Source organism: Gobio gobio (genome assembly GCF_949357685.1).
Source record: "Gobio gobio genome assembly, chromosome: 13".
Lineage (NCBI taxonomy): Eukaryota > Metazoa > Chordata > Actinopteri > Cypriniformes > Gobionidae > Gobio > Gobio gobio.
In genome coordinates, this window is record NC_137106.1 from 26,304,274 (window position 1) to 26,325,299 (window position 21,026).

Below are 21,026 nucleotides of genomic sequence, written 5' to 3' on the forward strand. Positions count from 1 at the left end.
AAATCTTACAAGTTTGTTTTTATGTTTTTAAAAAAAGAAATATTTTATGGAGTTATAAACAACAACAGTAGGCTATATAGTTTGTCGAGGTACGGTTTAATAATAGCCAACAATCGCTCGAGCAAACGTCTTTTTGTGACAGGTGAAAACGCGATAGGATTTTTGGTTACCGAAAAGTTTTACGAAACGCATTCCTGTGTGATATGTATAATGAAGTGTACTTTGTAAGACCCCAACAGCTCGTTTTGGCTTTCTTTGGATCGGTATAAACCAGCTCGGCTACCCCCCAAACCTCACTGAGTCATTCAGTGATTATTTGACCCGGGATTCCCTCGCACTCCACAAGTCCCGTGGAGGTGAATGGTGTAATTGTGTCCAGGGAAATCTCCCCGTCGCACTCAAACTGTCCGATGTTGGGTAAGTGCATGTTTTTGTGATTCCGGGACACATTCGAAGTAACCGAATCCTTATCGAACGGGAGACTCGGCTCCTTCGGCATCTGGACGGCCAGCGGCTGCGCTTCCTTCTGAAGGGTCGTGTCGTGGTGATAAGACACCAGCTCGTTACTGAAATTCACCGTCTCCACGTTTGTGCTGGGGAAAATTTTATTGCAACCCAAAATCGAGGAGAACGCCTTCCTGAAGTCCGCGTTAAACGCGTAGATGACGGGATTGAGGGAGGAATTGGCCCATCCGAACCACACAAAGATGGTAAAGGTGGTGTCACTCACGCACTGGCAGAAGGGCACCATGCAATTGAGCACGAAAAACGGCAGCCAGCAGAACACAAAAACCCCCATGATGATCGATAGTGTTTTTAAAACTTTGGTCTCTTTCTTGAAGGTGGTTTTCAGCGAGTTCTCGTTGGAACAGTCGTTGGACTGGTGGTGGTTTTGCGCGTGCTCCACTGCCCTCTCCAAAGAGGAGATCCTGCGGATCTGTGTTTGCGCAATACGGAATATCCTCGTGTACGTGGCGATCATGATGATCACAGGGATGTAGAAACTTATCAGCGAAGACGAGATTGCATACGTCCGGTTTAGGTTGGCTTTGCAGTTGTCGCTGTAGTCGGTGCCATTACCCGCGGTGCCCTCCTCACCTTCTACAGCCATGTGCCAGTTGAGCTGAACCGGGATGAAGGAGATGAGGATGGACAAGGTCCAAGCCACCCCGATCATCATGAAAGCCACCCGGTGGGTCATCTTGCGCTCGTATCGGAACGGGCTTGCGATGGCCCAGTAGCGGTCCACGCTGATGATGCACAGATTGAGGATGGACGCGGTGGAGCACATGATGTCAAAGGCGATCCAGATGCCGCAAAAACGGCCGAAGAGCCACGTGCCCGTCACCGCGGATATCGCCTCCCACGGCATCACCAGCACAGCCACGAAGAGATCCGACACCGCCAGAGAAATAACGAAAAAGTTGGTCACTTTGGAGCGCAGGTGCCTGAATTTGACCACGGCGGCGCACACGAGCGTGTTCCCGAGCAATGTGGAGACGATGAGGAGGAAGAGCACGAACCCCAGCAGAACTCGCATGCTGTTCTGTCCGTCTCCATGCTCTGGCTCCTGCGCTCCGTGCGCGCGGTCCTGCGTGTGGTTTGTACCGTTCTCCATCTCTAAGAACATATCCGTTAATATTGCGTCTCACCGAAACGCTTCATAATGGCCAGTTACCTTGTTTTAGGATTTTTTTAAGGAATGACCTGTCCGATATCCAGCTCTGTCCCATGTTGGCAAGTTGGGAAACCTGCGTCCGTTCCCGGTGCTGAGCCTGTGGAATGACCCACATTCATGCGCTGGTGCGTCTCGCTCGACAAGTTCTCGCTTTGTGATTGGTTTATATCCACACCGCTGAGTCTGTGTGATCCACAATAACATTCCCTCCGAATGACTTGCCAATTAACCTGAAATCTCATTTTACAGACAGAAAATAGGCAACTGCAAAGGATAAATAACAAATGGTAACAACTCAAGTATTGTTATTATTATTGTTTTTATTAAGTCCCAAAGTTCTGCGTGCCGTTGAAACATCCAAATGACCTCAGGCAGATTCAGTGACATTAACCTTTGGGACAAATCAGGTGGTTGAAGCGATTTAAAAGGCACACTTATTTATTGATTGATTGCTATTGTGTTTGCTAAACATTAGATATAGGCCTTGTTTAGCCTACATTAAATTGCCAAACATTTTATGAAAATGTGATAAATTAATGTCAACCAACTCTCTGAATCAGCCTATAGGTCAAAATTATTTGCAGTAAAGGTCCAATAGTTTCTAAGCCTGGAAAGCTGCACTTCTGTCTCTAGAAACAGTGTGTGTGTATAACTGCTGTATGGGTCGAGCTGCATCTCTTAGTTGTCTTAAGTTTCCCAGGCTATTCACGGAGGAACACCTCTTTATTCACCTGTCAAACACGTTACTGGATACGGCAATATCTTTTTCTGTAGTAATTGCGCACTGAGAGGCAAGGATCGTTTAAAGTATTTCACAAAAACAAAAACAGCTTGTGCAATTCTCCACAGTTTTTGTTCTTCTGCAACCCATGTGAGCAACTCATCTGCTTTATATGCAAGAGTCTGGTTCATTTACTTTCTTCCCTAAATGTGTTCCGACACTGGGAGAAATGAGCGTATTAATGTTAATACAATGGCTAAAACTTAGCATCTTAATGAATATAATCTGGCCTTCATTATAGGCCTACCCAGAAAGAAAAAAAAACACACCAGATTTTAATTTATGAATGCTGGGACATGAAAGGCCAACATTCTCTAAATATATGAATTCAAAGTGTGAACTGCATCCTTTTTTTTTGCACCAAAAAAATCTCTGGGTTTTCCGTTTCAGAATGGGAGGTATGTCACACCCGAGAAATCAGGGTAAGTCAAGCCAGTTTCTGAAAGAGAGGTAACTTATACTCAGAGTCAGTTACTATGGTAACCTAACCTCACTGAAAAAAATGGTGTGTTGGATTTACATGATTTAATCATGTACATCGGTTCCACATGATTCAATTTAGTTAAACAAACATAATTTGTTCACATAATTTCTACATAATGGAATTAAGTAATTTTTAAGTAACCAAATTGAGTAGTATCACAATGATTTTAATATGGCTCCCTAACAACAGTGGTGCACACGGGGGCTTGAGACCCTGCCTCTTTAATCAAAACACATGTTTATTTTTGTATATTTTTGATGTCACTTGACTGAACTGTAATGCAGTACTCAGTAGCTTTCATTATATTTGCCAGCAATAGCACATCATATATGTGTTAAGAATGACATGCTCTTTATTGACAAGTGATGAGTCAGTCCACAGCCTAAGCAATCGCTCCGCTCTTCTCCACTATGGTAACCCAGTGTAATTTAAATGGTTAAAATAATTCCAACATAATTAAACATTAAACACTAATAAACAATATAAAGTCTCCCACTTTTTCTCATTTTGCCCAAAAACACATAAAATAACACTTAATTTCAACAATTTTACTCTAGTCGTCAAGTCCCAAGCAAAGCATTCTGGGAACTACAGTTTCAGCAAAATCATTTTCGAGTACTTAATTGTTTCACATTCACCCCAAATAATTTAATCTAGTAGATTGCACATTTTAGAGAATTACATTAATCGAAAGCAATGAAATCATGTTTAGAAGAGAAACACAAATTTGTTGCGTAGATCACAAATAATACGATTAAGTAAATTGGACAACATGTGTTTTCCTGTTTTTTCAGTGGGTCGGGAGCAGGTTTTCTTCGGTAAACCCAAAGTTTCTTTCGGTCTCCTCCCCCTTTATAAAGCGCCAGTGTTTAAACACTTCATTCATGCTGCACAAATAAGAACCATTTTTGGTGCCATATAGAACCTTTTGTTTTTTAGAGTGTATGTATTTTCTCTTATGTAAGAATATTTATATATTTTGACTGGAAATTACAAGACAAAATAAATGCATTTTTTGCATTGCAGGTACATTCATTCACTGCACATATTTTCATCAAGAGGACACCGTAAAAGTGACAAAAATAGCATCCTGTAGATGAGGAGGCTACAATCATGTCAGGAGAGGATTTTTTGCTCGCTATTGCTATATACATGCATATTTATTTGAGCAGTACCATGTTTTAATGATAGTTTTCTATATAATATCAGGGATGCAGAGCATAGTAAGGCCGCTGTATGCAGAGAGGTAAAGAAAAGTTTGCCTCACTCTCACGTGAGCTCTTTCTGAATATGTTTGTGTTGTTATGGGCACAAACCAATGAGAGCATCAAAGATGAGTTTCACAGGATTGCAGGTCAGTGGTGTAGAAATCAGATTAAATGATGTTCACTTGATATCTTGCTGCAACCTCTGGAATTTCCTTTAGGATTTCCAATGTGGTTGGATGCATATTCCAATCGTACCTTCCGAAAATAAAGCAGATTACTATATGGAATGGAAGTATACAAGATGGAAGGGTATTCTGAAATAAGCCATACACCACAGGTGTTAAATAAACACATATTACTCACAATTTATTTGGTCAACTTTATAAATACAAAAGCATCAGTTCTTTTTTTCCTGTTTGATTTTCTATATATTCATTCTTCCTCCATCTCCTTTCTGTCAGTGGTGCTGGTGCATGTCCTCCCCTCATTCTGTGAGCCTCTGCCTTCTTGCTGTTGGCTGAGTAGGTCAAATGTTAAATTCATTCTAATGAATTCAGATTCAGAAATGTAACAGGTTGGATTATAAAACATTATGTGAAAAGAGCATTAGACTATGAGGAAAAAGCTGCTGCACATTGAAAAAGACTTGAATGATATTTATTTAATATGTCAAATGTTTGTAAAGTCATGAAACAACACACATGAACCTTTGCTTAAAGATTTACCTGATTGAAATATGTTTTTATACTTAGTTTTTAGCTGTTACCACATTATTTTTCTTCTTTCTTTTTTTGCCTCTGGGATGCATGAAAATGAATATTAGTTCAATAACTTGCCGTTCTGCCAGTTTTCACCTCTGATATTATTATAACAATGATTAAGAATTAAACTTTAATTATTTTTTGTTGGGTGCTGTTGCCATGGTGAATCCTAATTCGGGAGCTCCATGGATCATGGCTTTTCATAGTCGTGGTGCAGGCAGTTAACTCAGGGTCAGTCTACTCAAAGATCAATTCAGCTGTTCTGAAACCCAAAACTCAGAGTTCAAGTTTAAACTCAGAGCTGGTTGAACCTCCTTATTGAAAAAGGCCCCAGAGCATTTATATAAATTTTTTTAAATCCCAAACATAGGCTACATTATAAGTGTTTATCAAATTTTAAAACTACAAATAGGCCTACATGTTGTTGTTTTTATTATTATTGGTTTATTACATAGCCTAGTGGTCTAATAAATCCCTAAACCCATAAGGGTGGCGCATTGACGCCCTCTTGTGGTCATTTTGACTTTTTATAGACAGACAGACAGACAGACAGACAGACAGACAGACAGACAGATAGACAGATAGATAGATAGATAGATAGATAGATAGATAGATAGATAGATAGATAGATAGATAGATAGATAGATAGATAGATAGATAGATAGATAGATAGATAGATAGATAGATAGATAGATAGATAGATATCCTTACTATACAATACTGTATAGAATATTTAGGGTGAATTCAGGGTGATTGGGACACTTTTTGCCATTGAGATGACTTGAATACTTTTTCCAAGTCATCTCAATGGCAAAAGTCCAATCACCCTGAATTCACCCCTATGTAATTATTTGAGATGTTTTTATGCTGGCTCAAATAATATGTTGAATGCTGCATTGTAAATGCGGAGTGTCCTGCAGTTGCTCCAACTGTCCGGTGGATGTCGCGTTAACTCCTGTAAATCCCACTTCCAACCTTTTGCTTGGGAGAGACACGCCGACACCACATTCAAAATGGCCTCTATCAGCGACTACGCTGGACGTGGATCAAAATGTGTATAAACAACAGCCAATCGTGGCTTTACTCTCCATCCTTAACGCTAAAGGCTACGGGGGCGCAATGTCATGAATGTACTGGACTGGCAGAATCGGTGGGGTACATAAGATGAGAGCTTGTTTTGCACACAGCCCAGCCGAACCGGGGCGCCGCCGCTGCAGCAGGGCTTCATCTGCCTTTCTGAACCACCGACACCTCCAGTGAGATGGAAAGAGTCGAGGATGCTGACGAGCCAGGACTCGCACCGTCCATCGATGTCAACGACAATCGGGATGAGTACAAAGCACGCATTTGCGTTTCAAACCCCGAGAGAGCACGGGAGGGTTCTGTTTACCGTTCGGCATACGCGCATCCGGGCAGTGCTGCTGGGCTGCCGACTATATCCTCATTTGAGGTGGGATGCAGGGCCGGAGTATTAAACGGGTTTCCCGAAGAGCTGGAGGTGGATATGGTGTGTCCGGATGGAGGAGGAGAGGGGGGAACCCTGTCCTGCCCGAATCGGGTTACAGGGACTTCCGAGCCCGAGTGCGTGGAAAACTCCGACAAGGGTTATTTAAATTCCCAGCTGAGGTCTGCAGTGTCATGTGTGGGTAAAAGCTCGCCGGATATGAAGATGCCTAATGGAGATGTTGCCCATGAACACATTGATCAGACTCATTTAAGGTGTTTGGATTATGCACATGCAAAAGGATTGAACAGGAAGGTGTCTGCTTTAGACAGAGGTGTGAAAGTTGGCAATGGGGGGTTATTGATTGTGAACAGTTATGACACCCTGTCACAAGTCCCCTTTGGAGCCTTGGGTGGTCTTTCTGCTCCAGAAAGCCGCGTCTTTGTTCATCAAAGCGACAGTGTCCTCTCCACTGGGAGGTCATGTGAAAGGATCAGTCGAGCCAGCACCGAGAGCTCGGAGGAGGCCCGGCCCTGTGACCCGGATCCTGCGGACACCCTGTCAGAGCTCAGTGCCAAGCTGTCCTTGTCTCCCCTGGCAGAAAACACCAGTGATTACACCGAGACAGAGCCGAGCCCAGAGGAGGATTGCAGTGACTCGGCCCCGCCGCTCAGGCCGCAGAGCCTCCGGACCAACGCCGGTCACACAGTCTCCCTAAGCTGTGATGCCACTCCTTTGAGCCCCGTGGATGATGGGTATTTTGGAGCAGAGGGCGGTGTGGATGAATGTCTCGGCTCTGGCGGTCGGCGGCAGAGCGCTCCAGACAGGGTAGCCGCTGACCCTGATCCCTCATCTGACCAGACACTTGGCGCTAAGAGACACGGCATTGCTGAGTTCTTGACCAGGTAGATGTCAGTTGTGTGCAAACAAGTGTCTCTTGAGTTGCAGTAAACCTCTTTTTGTCTTTTTTTTTTACAGCTGACACATTTAGATGACTAAACAGATTTCTATTTCCTTAAAGCTTAAAAAACCCCACTTAATTTACAGGACAGGATATGAGTTATTGGTTGATTTTTGTGTTTTTTATTTTATTTATTTATTTGATTATACAATCAAAAATGTGTTGTTGCTGGTAATATTTTTATTTTATCTTATGCTCACCAAGGCTGCATTTATTTGATCAAAATGATGGTAAAACAGTAATATTGTGAAATATTATTACAATTTTAATTAACTTTTCTATTTTAATATCTTTTTTGTAATTTGTGATGGCAAAGCGACTTTTCAGCATCATTACTCCAGTCTCCAAGTGTCACATGATCCTTCAGAAATCATTCTAATATACTGATTTTGTGTCCAAAAAACATTTCTAATTATTATCAATGTTGAAAATAGTTTGTGCTCATTAATATTTTTTGTTCTTTCAGGATTATTTGATAAATAGAAAGTCCAAAAGAACAGCATTTATTTGAAATGGAAATCTTTTTGCAACATTGCGGCCATTACCGTTACTTTTGATCAATTTAATGCATCCTTGCTAATAAAATTACTAATTTCTTTAAAAAAAAAAATCACCACATTTTTTAACAGTAGTCTATTTATTGTCTGATATAGGATGTTTTCAGCTATTTTTAGATTTTAAATAACTTTTATTAAATCATCTAGTGCAAATTGAGTGATGGCACTATATTGTCAAAAATATAATTCTTTAAAAGAGTTAGCCTACTTTATCATTTTACTTCTAGCTATATTTCATACTCTACATAATAATGTATTGATATGTATTGGCTGAAACTAGAGGCTTCAGATTTGAGTTTTTCTGCATTTTATTTATATACTTTTTTAATATATATTTAAAAAATGAAATTTTTTATCGCATCTTTACATAAATATTTTTACATGCTTTATTTGAAGTGTTGAACTGTCTGCGAGGAAGCTCTGTATGGTTTCAGAGCAGGAGTCACACTGTTGCACTCATGATCAGGTAATGAGTGACAGGCTTTGACTACCACTTATGGTTTCTCTCTTCATTGACATCATGCTTCATCACAGAAGGTCTGAGGTGTGCTGTTTACTTTAAACACACTTCTTGTGTTATGTTTTTAAATGTTTGATCGAGAGAAGGAGTTTTATCAAAGTCAAATCCAATTTAAAATAACATTTTGTTATCTTTGTCTTAGTAAAAATGCTGCATCAGAACCGAATCGAAGGACGTCGGCCTGCATGTTAGACTTGCATCTGCTCCATTTCCATTATGTTTAGGTTGAACGTGCCTCAGAGTCCTCTTCCTGGGAGCTTTGGTCTCTACAAAGAACTTCATAGACTTTAGCCTGGAAAAAAAAACACATTCAAACACACACACGTACACTGAGGAATTTTAATGTCAGCTTTTATGAGTTGGGCTTCATGGTGTTCTGCTGCCTTGACCTTGTTTCTGCTCACAATGTGTCTTCAGTTCCCTATTTTGGAGGAACAAACTTCTCCTTTCCCACTGTAACATACCATATCATCCTTTGTCACACTTTCTCTTTGTCTGTCTCCCTCTATTGTGTTTTTTATCCTATTCGTATCTCTCAGGACAGTATTGACCTGCCTCAATGGCTTTATTATGTAATTAAGACGGCATTAGATTGATTGTCCCATCGGATAGCATGCTCAAAGATTTAATGAGCTCATCCCCACAGCAGGGCCTGCTCATATCTGTGTGTTTATGTAAAGGGCGCCTGTGACTGTGACTCAAGGCTTTATTTGCAGGATGCTGGTGCTTCTGCATCACCGTGAGCGCATTGAAATCCCCCGTATTAACCGCATTAAACCCTGAGACCTGCTCTGCTGAGCTGTTCAAGATCTTAATTCCCTGTAGCCATAGTCTGAATTTAATGAGTTTGAATATGAATGTTTGTCATATTTTGACTATGAAGACTCTTCGGGGATCTCTCTCTGAGATCTTATGACAAACTTATGTTTTGGATATATTCACACTTTTGGTCCTGTCTGTCTGTCTTCAAAGGAGTTTATTTTCCTGGAAGCCCAAGGAGTCATGGACCGCAGCATCCCAGAGTGCTCCAGGATGGAAGCTGTTTGGGAAAATTCCACTGCGGGACGACCCTCCGAAAGACACTGGAAGCATCCAGCAGGTAAGAGAGGCGGTTTAAATGAATGGTAGGCTATTCCCAAAAATGTGAATTTTTTTTTTCTTTTTAAAAAAGTGTTGGTATCAGTCAATATTGCACCATTTTGGTAATATTGATCAAAATTAATATAATTTACATGATAATTAACATTATAATGTAATGATGCCTAAATTCAACTTTTAGCATTTTAAGTGAGAAATTTATTTGATGAAAATTCAGCAATAAGAAAAGCAATATTGTGAAATATTATTACAATTTTAAAATAACAGTTTTCTAATTATTAAATCTATTTTAACATAATTAATTTATTGCTGTGGTGGCAAGGCTGCTGAAAATACAATTATTACTCCAGTCTTCGGTGATCCTTCAGAAATCATTCTAATATGCTGATTAGAAAAGTAAATGTATACTTGAAATAGAAAGTTAATACAACAGTATTTAAAATAATACATTTTGTAATGTATTTACTGTCACTTTACTGTATTGATCATTGTATTGCATCCTTGCTGAGTAAAAGTATTAATTTAATTTAGAAAAAAAATCTTACTGACCCCAAGTTCTATATATAGATATAGATATAAATAAATAAATAACTTGGGGTCAGTAAAATATATTATATTCCATTTAATTATATATACAATTTTATATATATTATATATAATTTTCTTTCTCTTTTCTGAAGGAAATTAATACTTGTATATATGGATAAATAAGTATCTCTGTTTCTGTGACTAGAAATGCTGAATTTAATAATCATATTTGTTTAGAGAAAAGGTAGCAAGGGACAGTGGTACTAGCAGAAGAGAGAGAAGGTAAAAGAGGAAGGATGAATAGGAAGAGAAACAGAGAAAGACCGTGTCTGTGAAATATCAAAGGATTGAAATTGCTGCTGGAAACTGTGCGTAATTTTGTGGGTCAGCCAGGAGAGACAAGTGTGTGTGGGGCAGGCGTGGGCTTTGTGCGTGTGTGTGTGTGTGCAGCTGTCTTTACTCTTCCCCTTCAGTAAGTGATGACTGAGCCTGTGTTGTTCAACTCTGGATTTGCGCTCAATTCACCCTCTGCACTCTGCAGGTGTCTCTCTGTATTCCAGTGAGAGAGAGACCTCCAATTAAACTCGCACACTGAGGCTTGTCTCTTAAAAAATCCTATCTTTTATTTCAGATCCTTTCAGTCTCCTTAAATTAATGTTGGTACTTAATTGTTTCAAAAGTACATATAAGAGCTAAACATTTTATGTTAACAGAATTGTGTACTGCACTGACCTTGTCTATATTTTAAATCAGTGCCATGTAATGTCTTCCATCATAAAGCTGGTAATAATTACCAGCTGGTAAAATGTTTTTTTTTTTTTTTTTTGCAAAGCCTGAGTAAATGTGTTTGTAGTATGGCTTCATTCCAGTATTTATACACGTTAATCGAACTACAATTGGCCTCGGTGTTGTGCAATTGCTCTGAAAGTCAGTATATTTTATTACTTCAAATTAGAGCCCGACCGATAAAGGATTTTTAAGGCCGATGCCGATACAAATATTTGGTGATTTAAAAATCTGATATTCTGATATACCGGCCTATATATATATATATATATATATATATATATATATATATATATATATATATATGTATGTGTATGTATGTATGTATAAAAAGAAAACGTAAACAAATTTCACTTACATTAGTTATTTGTAGTTATTCATGATACCTCAGTCTCTCTAAAATAATATGATAATGCAGTTTAAAAATAAATATGGGTCACCATACTTGGCCACACGTCACTTCACTTAATAGCTCCAGTCCAGCAGAGGCAAAGAAGCAAAGTTTTTCTGCATTCTCTCCTTTCAAAGAGCTTCGCCTATCCTCATAAATATTTCCTATGGTGCTGAACACTCTTTAGCTCGCCACATTTTGTGGTTGAGCGGTGTTTTCATCCGTTTTTATTATTTATTTATTTTTTTTTAATTTATCGGCCATCATAAATGCAAATACCGATAGTTTGGAAAATGCCTATCGGCCCGCCGATATATCTGTTGGGCTCTACTTCAAATATTCAATTATGTGTTGTCATGTATACTCAAACAGTAGCTTGACTACGACAACCTACTGTAACTTGATTATAACTGCGAATGTAAATGTATTGATTCTCTGGTTGATCTTGAATCGGAGTCATGCTGGTCAGCTGTTGGCTTCTTAGGCAGAAAACTGTGTCACACACTGACTAGTAAATGCACATGGTTCAGTTATAATATGGTTTTAACATTAAGGCCATTGCCTTTGGGCCCTTCACTCATAGCATGTGGGAATCTTGTGATGGAATTCTTTTTCCCTTCATGTCTCCTCCGGATGCATGTGGCAGCTTAGAAATTGTAGACACAGATCTGCTGTAATCTCATAATGACTGCTCTTCTTGCCTTTTTTTCAAGGAGTATGAGTCCAGGGCGGGACATGCCACAGGACCAGCCCCTCACCCTCAGCCAATGAGACGCAAGAATCTGGAGTTTGAGCCTTTGTCCACCACCGCTCTTATTTTGGAAGACAGACCTGCGTAAGTCTGAAACGTGAACTACAGCTTCCATAATGCACTGCTTCAAGGGCTTCAAGCTTCCATTTAATCAAATATTTACTCAAATTCCCTGGCCATTGTTAGCGAAACACAAGCCGTCACACCAAATGTGTGTCTGAAGTCTGAAGAGCAGTTTTTTTAATTACAAAATTCTTACAGTATGTAGTAGAATAGTATGTGCTGTGTGTATAACATTGACTTTCTATATAGTTAGTGTGAGACTCAGTTAGCCGTGACCTGGCAGAATTCACACCTGAGGTAAGAATTAGTTTTCATCTGGTTGTACCTTGGGAGCTTGTGAACTGAAATTAGCTGGTATGTAGTTACTTTGCATTTCAGATAACATACTCAATGAGAGGAAATAATTTTCTGAAGCAAAGATATACCTACATATTCAGAAATTACATACTTTACGCAGCTTCAACAATAGAAAGCTATACATATATGCATACATGATATGTGTATATATACACACACGCACGAAAGCTCAAAGTAAGGATGCATTCAATTGATTAAAAAAAATTGTTTTGCATATAAAATGCTGTTCTTTTGAACTTTTTATTCATCAAAGAATCTTTAAAAATATGTATCTTGATTTCCACAAAAATTTTAGGCAGCACAGCTGTTTTCAACATTAATAATAATTTGTTTCTTGAGCAAAAAACATAGTGATTTTTTTGTTTTTACTGTATTTATGTGCTTGGTGAACATAAGAGACGTTTGAATGGTCATGTATATTTGGGTGGAGGGTACTTATGTTTATGCAGCTTCAAGAACTATTAGTTTTTTTTTTAGAAACCTGCCAGCTAAATCAGAAGAGGAATCTCAGAGACACCGGCAGGAATACAGTGAGATGGTTGCAGGGGCCAAGAGAAGGGGTGAGTGACGTGTGTGTCTTTGTCCAGATTCTCATTAGATCGTGTTTGCTATAGTAAGTGTGTTTGACACTTGGTTAGTGTGTGAAGTGTTGTATTTTAGCACTTCACGCAAAGACAAATTGTTGCATTGCTGTTGCTACTTGCTACCTATTCACAGGCAGACAAACACTTTTTCTTATTTTACTTAGAGATGAAAGAGGCACAGAAGAAAAAACGACAAATGAAGGAGCGATACAGACAGGAGGAGAACATCGCCAATGCCATGGTGATCTGGAACACAGAAGTCTTGCCTAATTGGGAAAGCATGTAAGTGTCTTATCTATACATCTGTCCAGCAAGTGGATTTATTTATGTCTTGTAATGATGTGCTCTGTTGCCATGATGAAGGCGTAACACACGGCGTGTACGTGACCTCTGGTGGCAGGGCGTCCCGCCTAGCGTCCGCGGGAAAGTCTGGAGCCTCGCCATCGGGAATGAGCTCAACATCACCCCAGGTAACTATGGCAACTGCTGCACTCCTCACATTGGGTTAGTCTTGATCATCTGTGGCCCTCTGGCTCTGCGTAAAATCAATCTGACGCAAACAAACACAGATTGTGTCCAGATGAACTGTGTTGACAAGGAAGCAGCTGTTGCTTTGGTCACATCAATTGTGATTGTGTGTTTGTGTGTGTGTTTTAGAACTGTATGAGATCTTCCTGTCCAGAGCCAAAGAGAAGTGGCGGAGCTTCAATGAGATGAGTTCAGTTAATGACAATGAAGGTCTGTGTTTGTTGACACTATCACGTCAAGTCACCTTTATTTATATAGTGCTCTATTCAATACAGATTGTTTTAAAGCAGCTTTACAGAAATATAAGGATTCAATGATGCAAACTGAATTCATTTGGGCTGTAAAACGACTCCAAAAAGACATTAGTAAATAGTCATTATTCAGTTGAAAACAGTTCTGTGTTGATTCAGTTTGGTTCAATAACTGTAAAGCTCAACAATTGTGGAATGAGTTCAGTTCATCTATAGAGCAGCTCTGCAGAAAACAGTGATGTTATCATCCAGCTCATTTCAGTTCTCATCCGATCGTATCAGTGCAGTCAAATCAATAAGATGAAGAAGATTTTTCCCTTCACTAACCTGTCTGAAAACTTAACTATGTCCAAAAATTGCATAACTAAAAAATCTTATCCTTGAAAGTGAAACCAGATTGAGGTGAATAAGAGTGTTTTGTTCACATTGAATTGCATAACATGAAGTCATAAACTAAATAATAACATGCCTTTTCTCCTCTGACTTGGGACTGGACGATACAATGAATATTTACAGCAACATATTCATGATAATTTTTCTGTAATTTAAGCGAATACCATGAATATTTTTATGCCTTTTTTGGCCAGTAAATCAATTGAAAAGATTTGCAAGTATGACAACATTAAGACAAAGATATTTAAAGTTATATTGTAGTCAATAATTTTATCCCTTAAAACTCATCTTTGATCACCAAAATGACACATTTAAAAGCTTTTTCCTGTAAAAAAAAAACTTAATCTTCGTTAAGTATACGCAGATCCATGAAGATGTTTTGCAAATTAGCCCCGCCTCCACTCACTCACGCCACTTTACTGTGATAAACGCTGCACAATGGTATCGCTCTTTACAACGTCGGACACATAGCGGTAATTAATATGATAAGACTATATTATCCAACAGCAAATAATGTGTTGCTAATGTTACACACACCCTGTTCCCGTCCGCTGTCTCAGAGTCAGACAGCTGCCTTCTAAAAATCATCATCCTTAGAAACACTTTGAACATCATAGAACGTCAGTGGAGGTCATCATAACATCTTAATATACACCATATATATAATTCACCTGCTATATTGCTAAAAGTGCCTGATTTTTCATATCAGCAGAAAAATATACCAGGATAACATGGGTTCTCTTGAGACTCCCCTGATTCACAGCATAGTTAATTTGCCCATACTTTGCTCACACTCAAGTCATCCTAGGTGTATGTATCACATTCTTCTTTCAGACGACTAAAATCGGAGTTCTATTAAAAAAGTCCTGGCTAATCCAAGTATTATAATGGCTTTGACTTGATGGGTCGTTTTTTAAATCCATAGAAGTGCATCTATCCATCATATAACTGCTACACGCAGCTCCGGGTGTTAAAAAAGGCCTTTTGAAGTGAAGTGGCACGTTTGTGTAAGAAAAATATCCATATTTAAAACTTTATAGACTAAAATAACTAGCTTCCGGCGGTCAGTAGTGCGCGAGTCGGCTTGCGCTAAGAGTAACCCCCGATGCTACATTTTGTTTTGCTCTATTCTCTGCGCTTCTGCGTTCGTCAATACGCATGTTTCAAGGATTAAGGGTTACTCTTTTGTCGTAAATCGATTTGTACGGCAATCCGCCGGAAGTTAGCTATTTTAGTCTATAAAGTTTTAAATATGGATACTTTTCTTACACAAACGTGCCACTCCGCTTCGGAAGGCCATATAACTCCGATTTTATTTGTCTGAAAGAAGAATGTCATATACACCTAGGATGACTTGAGGGGTGAGTAAATCACGGGCTAATTTTTTTTTTTGGGTGAACTAACCCTTTAATGATATGCTAAAGCCTGCCCGCACATTAACGTGATTGGTTACAAGGTAGTTTGTGACGTAAGAAACACCAGCGATTTCAGTCTCGGTTTAAGGAGTTTTAAGGAGAAAATACTCAGCAATGGTGTTGGCTTGTGAATTTGAACATGGTTTGTCTTAAAGCATATTAAAAACTCCATATAGACATAAAACAACACTAAAAACTTGATTTTCATCAGAAGTTAAAATTTAAAAAAAGAAACTAATTCTTTTATACAGGAAGGATGCATTACATTGATTAAAAGTGACAGCAAGGACATTTATAGTGATACAAAAGATATCCAATTAAAATAAACGATTCTATTCATCAGTTTCCCCGTTTCCCCAAGCATATTAAGCAGCACAACTGTTGATTATAATAAGAAATGTTTCTTGAGCACCAAATAAACATATTACAATAATTTCTGAAGGATAGTGTGACACTGGAATGAATTACATTTTAAAATATATTAAAATAGAAAACCGATTTATTCCACAATATTACCTTTTTTAATTAAACGAATGCAGACTGGGGGAGCATAAGAGACTTTAAAATGCATTAAAAAAAATCTGATATTTAGATATGTAGCTAAATATTGCTGTTTTGTATCTAAATATTACTTTATTACAATCCACAGTGGCTATTTAGTTTCTCTGATGGAGGAAAGAACATTTATTCATTACCTTTGTTGAATTTATTCTTTTAGCAGAAGCTCCTGTCTAAAGCGTCAAAAAAGCATCCTTTAAGCCATTTCAGAGTAAATCCATAAAGATTGGATTTTGTTAAAAGGCTGAAAAATATTGAATTTAAGCTTTCAAACAGCCCTAGTCTGATTGATGACTCCATCTGGTTTAATTGATTAGATTGTGGCGTGTCACTGGCAGACAGAGAGTCCAGTCTGGATTTAATCAAGCTGGATATTTCCAGAACTTTTCCCTCTCTATATATTTTCCAGAAGGTAAGTACATGTGTCTTTTTTTGTTTTGGTTTGTCTGTTTTTATTTTGTTTCCATTATGACTTATTTGTGCCTCTCTGTTCATCAGGGTGGACCATATCATGATATATTGCACAGTGTGTTGGGGGCATACACCTGTTATAGACCTGATGTAGGCTATGTAAGTATCTTCCTAGTTGACATGGATGAACCATCCTTGTTCAGGAATGTCCTTCATGGAGAGTTTGACATGTATGTGGCTTGTTTTAGGTTCAGGGGATGTCTTTCATTGCTGCTGTTCTCATTCTGAATTTGGAGGAAGCCGATGCCTTCATTGCCTTTGCCAACCTCCTTAACAAACCATGCCAAATGGCCTTCTTCAGAGTGGACCATGACCTGGTACTCACATGCACAAGCTCTTAATCAAACTTACTTGTGGTAGACCTTCTACAGCACCCACATTTGCTCTTAAAATAGAGGGGGCGTTGTGTCTGCGTTTGCAGTCAGCATTTATTCCGACCATCTGTTGACCCATTTATAGAGATTTCATTTGCCAGACAAACTCTTGAGTGAAACTCTGAGCCAAGAACTCCCAAAAGTCGTAATCTACTGACGAACATTCCTCTTATCTTACACACTTGTGTTTTTGTGTTAAGTTGTGCTTTGTTCTGAATTGATATTTTGTTTTCTTCCCAAGATGCTGAAGTATTTTGCAGCGTTTGAGGTGTTTTTTGAAGAGAACCTTCCCAAACTATTCCAGCACTTTCAGAACAACAGCTTGACGCCTGACTTTTACCTCATAGACTGGTAAATCTGCTCTTAAAATCTCTCTTCCTGCTGTTCTTATTCGTTCCTTTCTGTGTTTTGGTTCCTTGTTTTGAAATCAGAGGAGAGCATAATGTTTTCCTGCAGTAACTCTTTATCGCCCCCTTAGGGCTGCTTTTATGTTCTCTCACATGAAGGGAAATTCATTTATATTCCCTCATGCAAAGGAGGTACTAGGCTAGAATCTGGTGGCTGAGTCTGGTTGGGAACTAAGAATCAGAAACAAATTGTGCAGTCTCATTCCTAAACAATTGACTCTTTTTCCTAAACGAATGATTCTTTTTAGCACACCGTACAAATGTTGTACTTAAGTTAGTCAAGTAGTTAAAGATAAACATTGTGAGATTTGTCTGTATTTTTTTTTTTTTTTAAATGCATGATTCATATTTTACCAAATTGTTTGTTTGCTTACACAACCGTTCAAAAGTGTTTTTTCTTTCTTCTATTCAAGGATGCATTTAATTGATTGTAAGTGAGAGTAAATACTTGTGTAATGTCTGAAATACTTTGCCATCACAGGAATCAATTGTTTTAAAATATATTCAAATTGAAAATAGTTGATTTGAAAATGTAATATTTCATAAAAGTACTTTTTTTTTTTTTTTATTCCAACCACAAACTTTGGAACGGTAGAGTAAAGGCCAATTATTTAATTTCATTTTTTACCTCTAAAAAGTCTGTAAAAATGGCTTTCTTTTTTCCAAATATTTCTTCCTCAAAACTGCTAAAACAATTGTCAATGGAACCTTGTAGAAACTCCAATTGTTAAATTCCTTACATTTTCATCTGCAAAAATCCAGACTTACTGATGTGAGTATGGTAGGCACCACTTCTTCAAGCAGAATTCTCTTACCCTTTTTATCTGTCATGCTCTCAGGATCTTCACTCTGTACAGTAAGTCATTGCCGCTGGATGTGGCATGTCGTGTTTGGGATGTGTTTTGCCGAGATGGAGAGGAGGCGTTATTCCGGACAGGTCTGGGAATTCTGAGGCTGTACCAGGATGTTCTACTGCAGATGGATTTCATCCATAGTGCACAGTTCCTTTCCCGGCTGCCTGAAAACACTCCTGCACACACACTCTTCTCCTGCATCGCAAACACACAGATGATCAGTAACAACCGCCGGTGGAGCCAGGTGAGAAAAACACACAATGGTGGAAATGACATTGTGAACATTTTTGGAATAAACCGGCCACCTGTTTTGTCTTGACAAGTCTAATTACACAACTAGCATTTTATGCATCTTAAATATGCACAGTTAAATAATACTTTTTGGATCATTTGAAAAGTAAAAAGTGATATTTGAAAATTCAATTAAAGTGCCCCTATTATGCTTTTTTTGGATATGTCCTTTCATGCTGTGTAGTATAGCTGTTTGTGAATGATCTTGGAAACTTTGCAGAACTTACAAAGTGCACGACAAATAAAGTCTCCCAAAAGAAAGAATGGATTCTGAACTGCCTGAAAGAGTCCTCTGTAATTCCAGCCTTACTTCCTGCATGAACGTATGTAGGTTTGTAACATATTTGCACAATGCCAGCCTATGTTCTTCATTGGCTGCCCGCAAACAACGTCTAATTTGACCCGTCCTCAAACACTGTTGTTTTGGCTGAGACTGCAAAAAGTTGTGTGTTTTTTGCTGTGTGAAAGCAAATCCACTTTGCTTGCACTTCTAAAGAATGAGGACTCGGTCTGCAATTTATTTGTTAAAACCGATGCTATCACTGTATATTAAGCCCCGAGGAAGCCTCTGGAGCTAAAATGTAGTTATGGTAATGGGTGTTTTGTTTCCGCTTTAAGTGGTAGACCAATCACAACAGACTGGGCCATCTGACCAATCAGAGCAGGCACTCTGAAAGGAGTGGTTTCCTTTATCGAACCATTTCACACACTAGAAAAGAGGTGATGCTCCAATGCCTATTGGGAGAAAATGAAAGTGTTTTTTTGACCTTGAATGCATGTAGGAGACCTCCAAAACAAAATTAGGAACCTTTACAATAGCTAATAGGAGCACTTTTAAATTAAACTTTAAGGGGGAAATTACTGGAAATGCAGCTGCAACCGTGAGACAATTTACTTTTAATTAATACTGCTCATATATTTTATATAAATATTGAGATGGTGATTATCATAGTTTTAGTCATTGTCGTTCTTATGCCTTCATCTGATTTTATTAATCATTCATACAAATTTTTTAAAAAGTATCCGTCATTTTTATGTGATTTTTCATAAAATAAAAATGAATGACAGAAAAGAGTCAAATGTTGAAGAAATTTCAGTGGGCCTCCTCACTTTCTTCCTCCTGCAGGTCTTCGCCGCTCTGATGAAAGATGGACTCAAAGAGACTGACAAAAGCAGCAGCAGCAACAGTCCTGCCTTAAGAAGCTAATAGCTGACTCTCCCCCAGAGGAAGAGATGATGTTTCTGAGACTCTGCACTTTGACCTCTGCAGTGTGCCTGAGGAGGACCCAAATGTCTGAGGGACAGCTCAAGCTCAGCCCCGATGTGCTGACTGTCCTGTTTGAAGAATCTCATAATGGACCTGTCCTGCGGAAGGGAATGTGTCTTCGCTTGCGCTTGTGAGCGTGTTTGTGCATATGTTTGTGTAAGAATGAGCCTGAGATTAAGAGAAATGGGAGTCAGGTGACCATATAATGTGCCAACTTTGTCAATGTTACTTTTGTAATGTTGTGACTGTAAGAAAACTAACTAATCAGAAGAGTTTACACACATACACACACACACAGGTCGGCACCACATGATTTGAACACTCCCTTTCTGGTTGAAGTGAACCAGCGGTTAAACACAGTCAACATAAACCTGCAGTAGCCTTTTATTAGCACATACCAAATCTGTCATTAATGTGTTTGTTCGGCTGTTTCTCTCTGTCTATCTGAATTCAGCCTGCGTGCTAACATATTTGCCTATGACAGCAGACATGGAGCCATTGAACTCTATCCATCCTCAATGTCTCTAAAACACAGGCATGGAGCCAAAATTGATAGAAGTTTATGTAACAGTATCTACAGGTGCTGTCATATATTAGCACTCCAGATTTGATGCTTCACTTATATATATAAACAAATTCAGCTATATTAATTTAAATAAAAGGTTTGAGCACACTTATATAACACATGTACACACACTAACCAACCAGCAGCAAACAAGAGATCAACTTTCAACTTCTGCACCTTCTACTACACTCCAATGAATGAACCTTGACATTTCCAGATTATTTTTTGTTCAGTTATTTAATGTCTGTTTTTAATTTAAGGATCATTTCTCTTGCTTTTTTTAAAAATCTTCCTCACTGTTGTACAGTTTTGTTACATAACAGTTGTTAATGTACATTTCTGGTGTGAGGGCTCTAGTGTAGATGTGGAAAAAAATCTCAGTATTGGAGACCTGCTGTCTTCCTTTCTGTCTGTTTTTTTTTTTTTTTTTACATTTAGAGCATCTTATAAATTGTAATGTTACATAGAAGTTTAATAGAAGGTGCAAACCAAAACGTGGGGTCAACATGTCTTTGAGGAGTGCCATTTGCAAATCATTGGAAAATGTATTTTAAAATTTGCTACTTGAATGAGGTTTATGGTTCGTGGTCTCAATTCCTTGTTTTTAAACATTAAATTTAATGAAACATCTGCTAAAGAAAATGTGAATTCTCCTTTTAGCTTTGTACAGAATTATGCAGTGGATTCCATCGTGCTGCTT

At 38.5% G+C, this 21,026-nt stretch overlaps 2 protein-coding genes across 2 annotated transcripts; one reads left to right on the plus strand and one right to left on the minus strand.

Annotated features, from left to right (window-relative positions):
* Nucleotides 1-301: 301 nt before the first annotated feature.
* On the minus strand, nt 302-1,618 carry LOC307135969 (D(1C) dopamine receptor; the record flags this gene model as incomplete). The annotated part of the gene is made up of 1 exon (XM_079832705.1): nt 302-1,618. The coding sequence occupies one exon, from the start codon at nt 1,616-1,618 to the stop codon at nt 302-304; it is 1,317 nt and encodes a 438-aa protein (XP_079688831.1).
* A 4,278-nt stretch (nt 1,619-5,896) lies between these two features.
* On the plus strand, nt 5,897-20,961 carry tbc1d12a (TBC1 domain family, member 12a). Its single transcript, XM_079833912.1, has 13 exons — nt 5,897-7,261; nt 9,367-9,493; nt 11,911-12,032; nt 12,846-12,928; nt 13,117-13,234; nt 13,316-13,422; nt 13,610-13,690; nt 16,415-16,509; nt 16,596-16,667; nt 16,757-16,885; nt 17,184-17,293; nt 18,189-18,447; nt 19,621-20,961. Exons 1-13 carry the CDS (start codon nt 6,174-6,176, stop codon nt 19,699-19,701), a joined length of 2,472 nt encoding a protein of 823 aa, XP_079690038.1. The 5' UTR covers nt 5,897-6,173; the 3' UTR covers nt 19,702-20,961.
* The last annotated feature ends 65 nt before the right edge of the window (nt 20,962-21,026 follow it).

Coding starts and splice junctions, on each gene's coding strand:
- tbc1d12a (XM_079833912.1), top strand. CDS start 6,174: ATGGAAAGAGTCGAGGATGCTGACGAGCCAGGACTCGCACCGTCCATC. Junction 13,235..13,315: donor TTGCCTAATTGGGAAAGCAT/GTAAGTGTCTTA, acceptor GCCATGATGAAG/GCGTAACACACGGCGTGTAC. Junction 16,510..16,595: donor CTCTATATATTTTCCAGAAG/GTAAGTACATGT, acceptor TCTGTTCATCAG/GGTGGACCATATCATGATAT.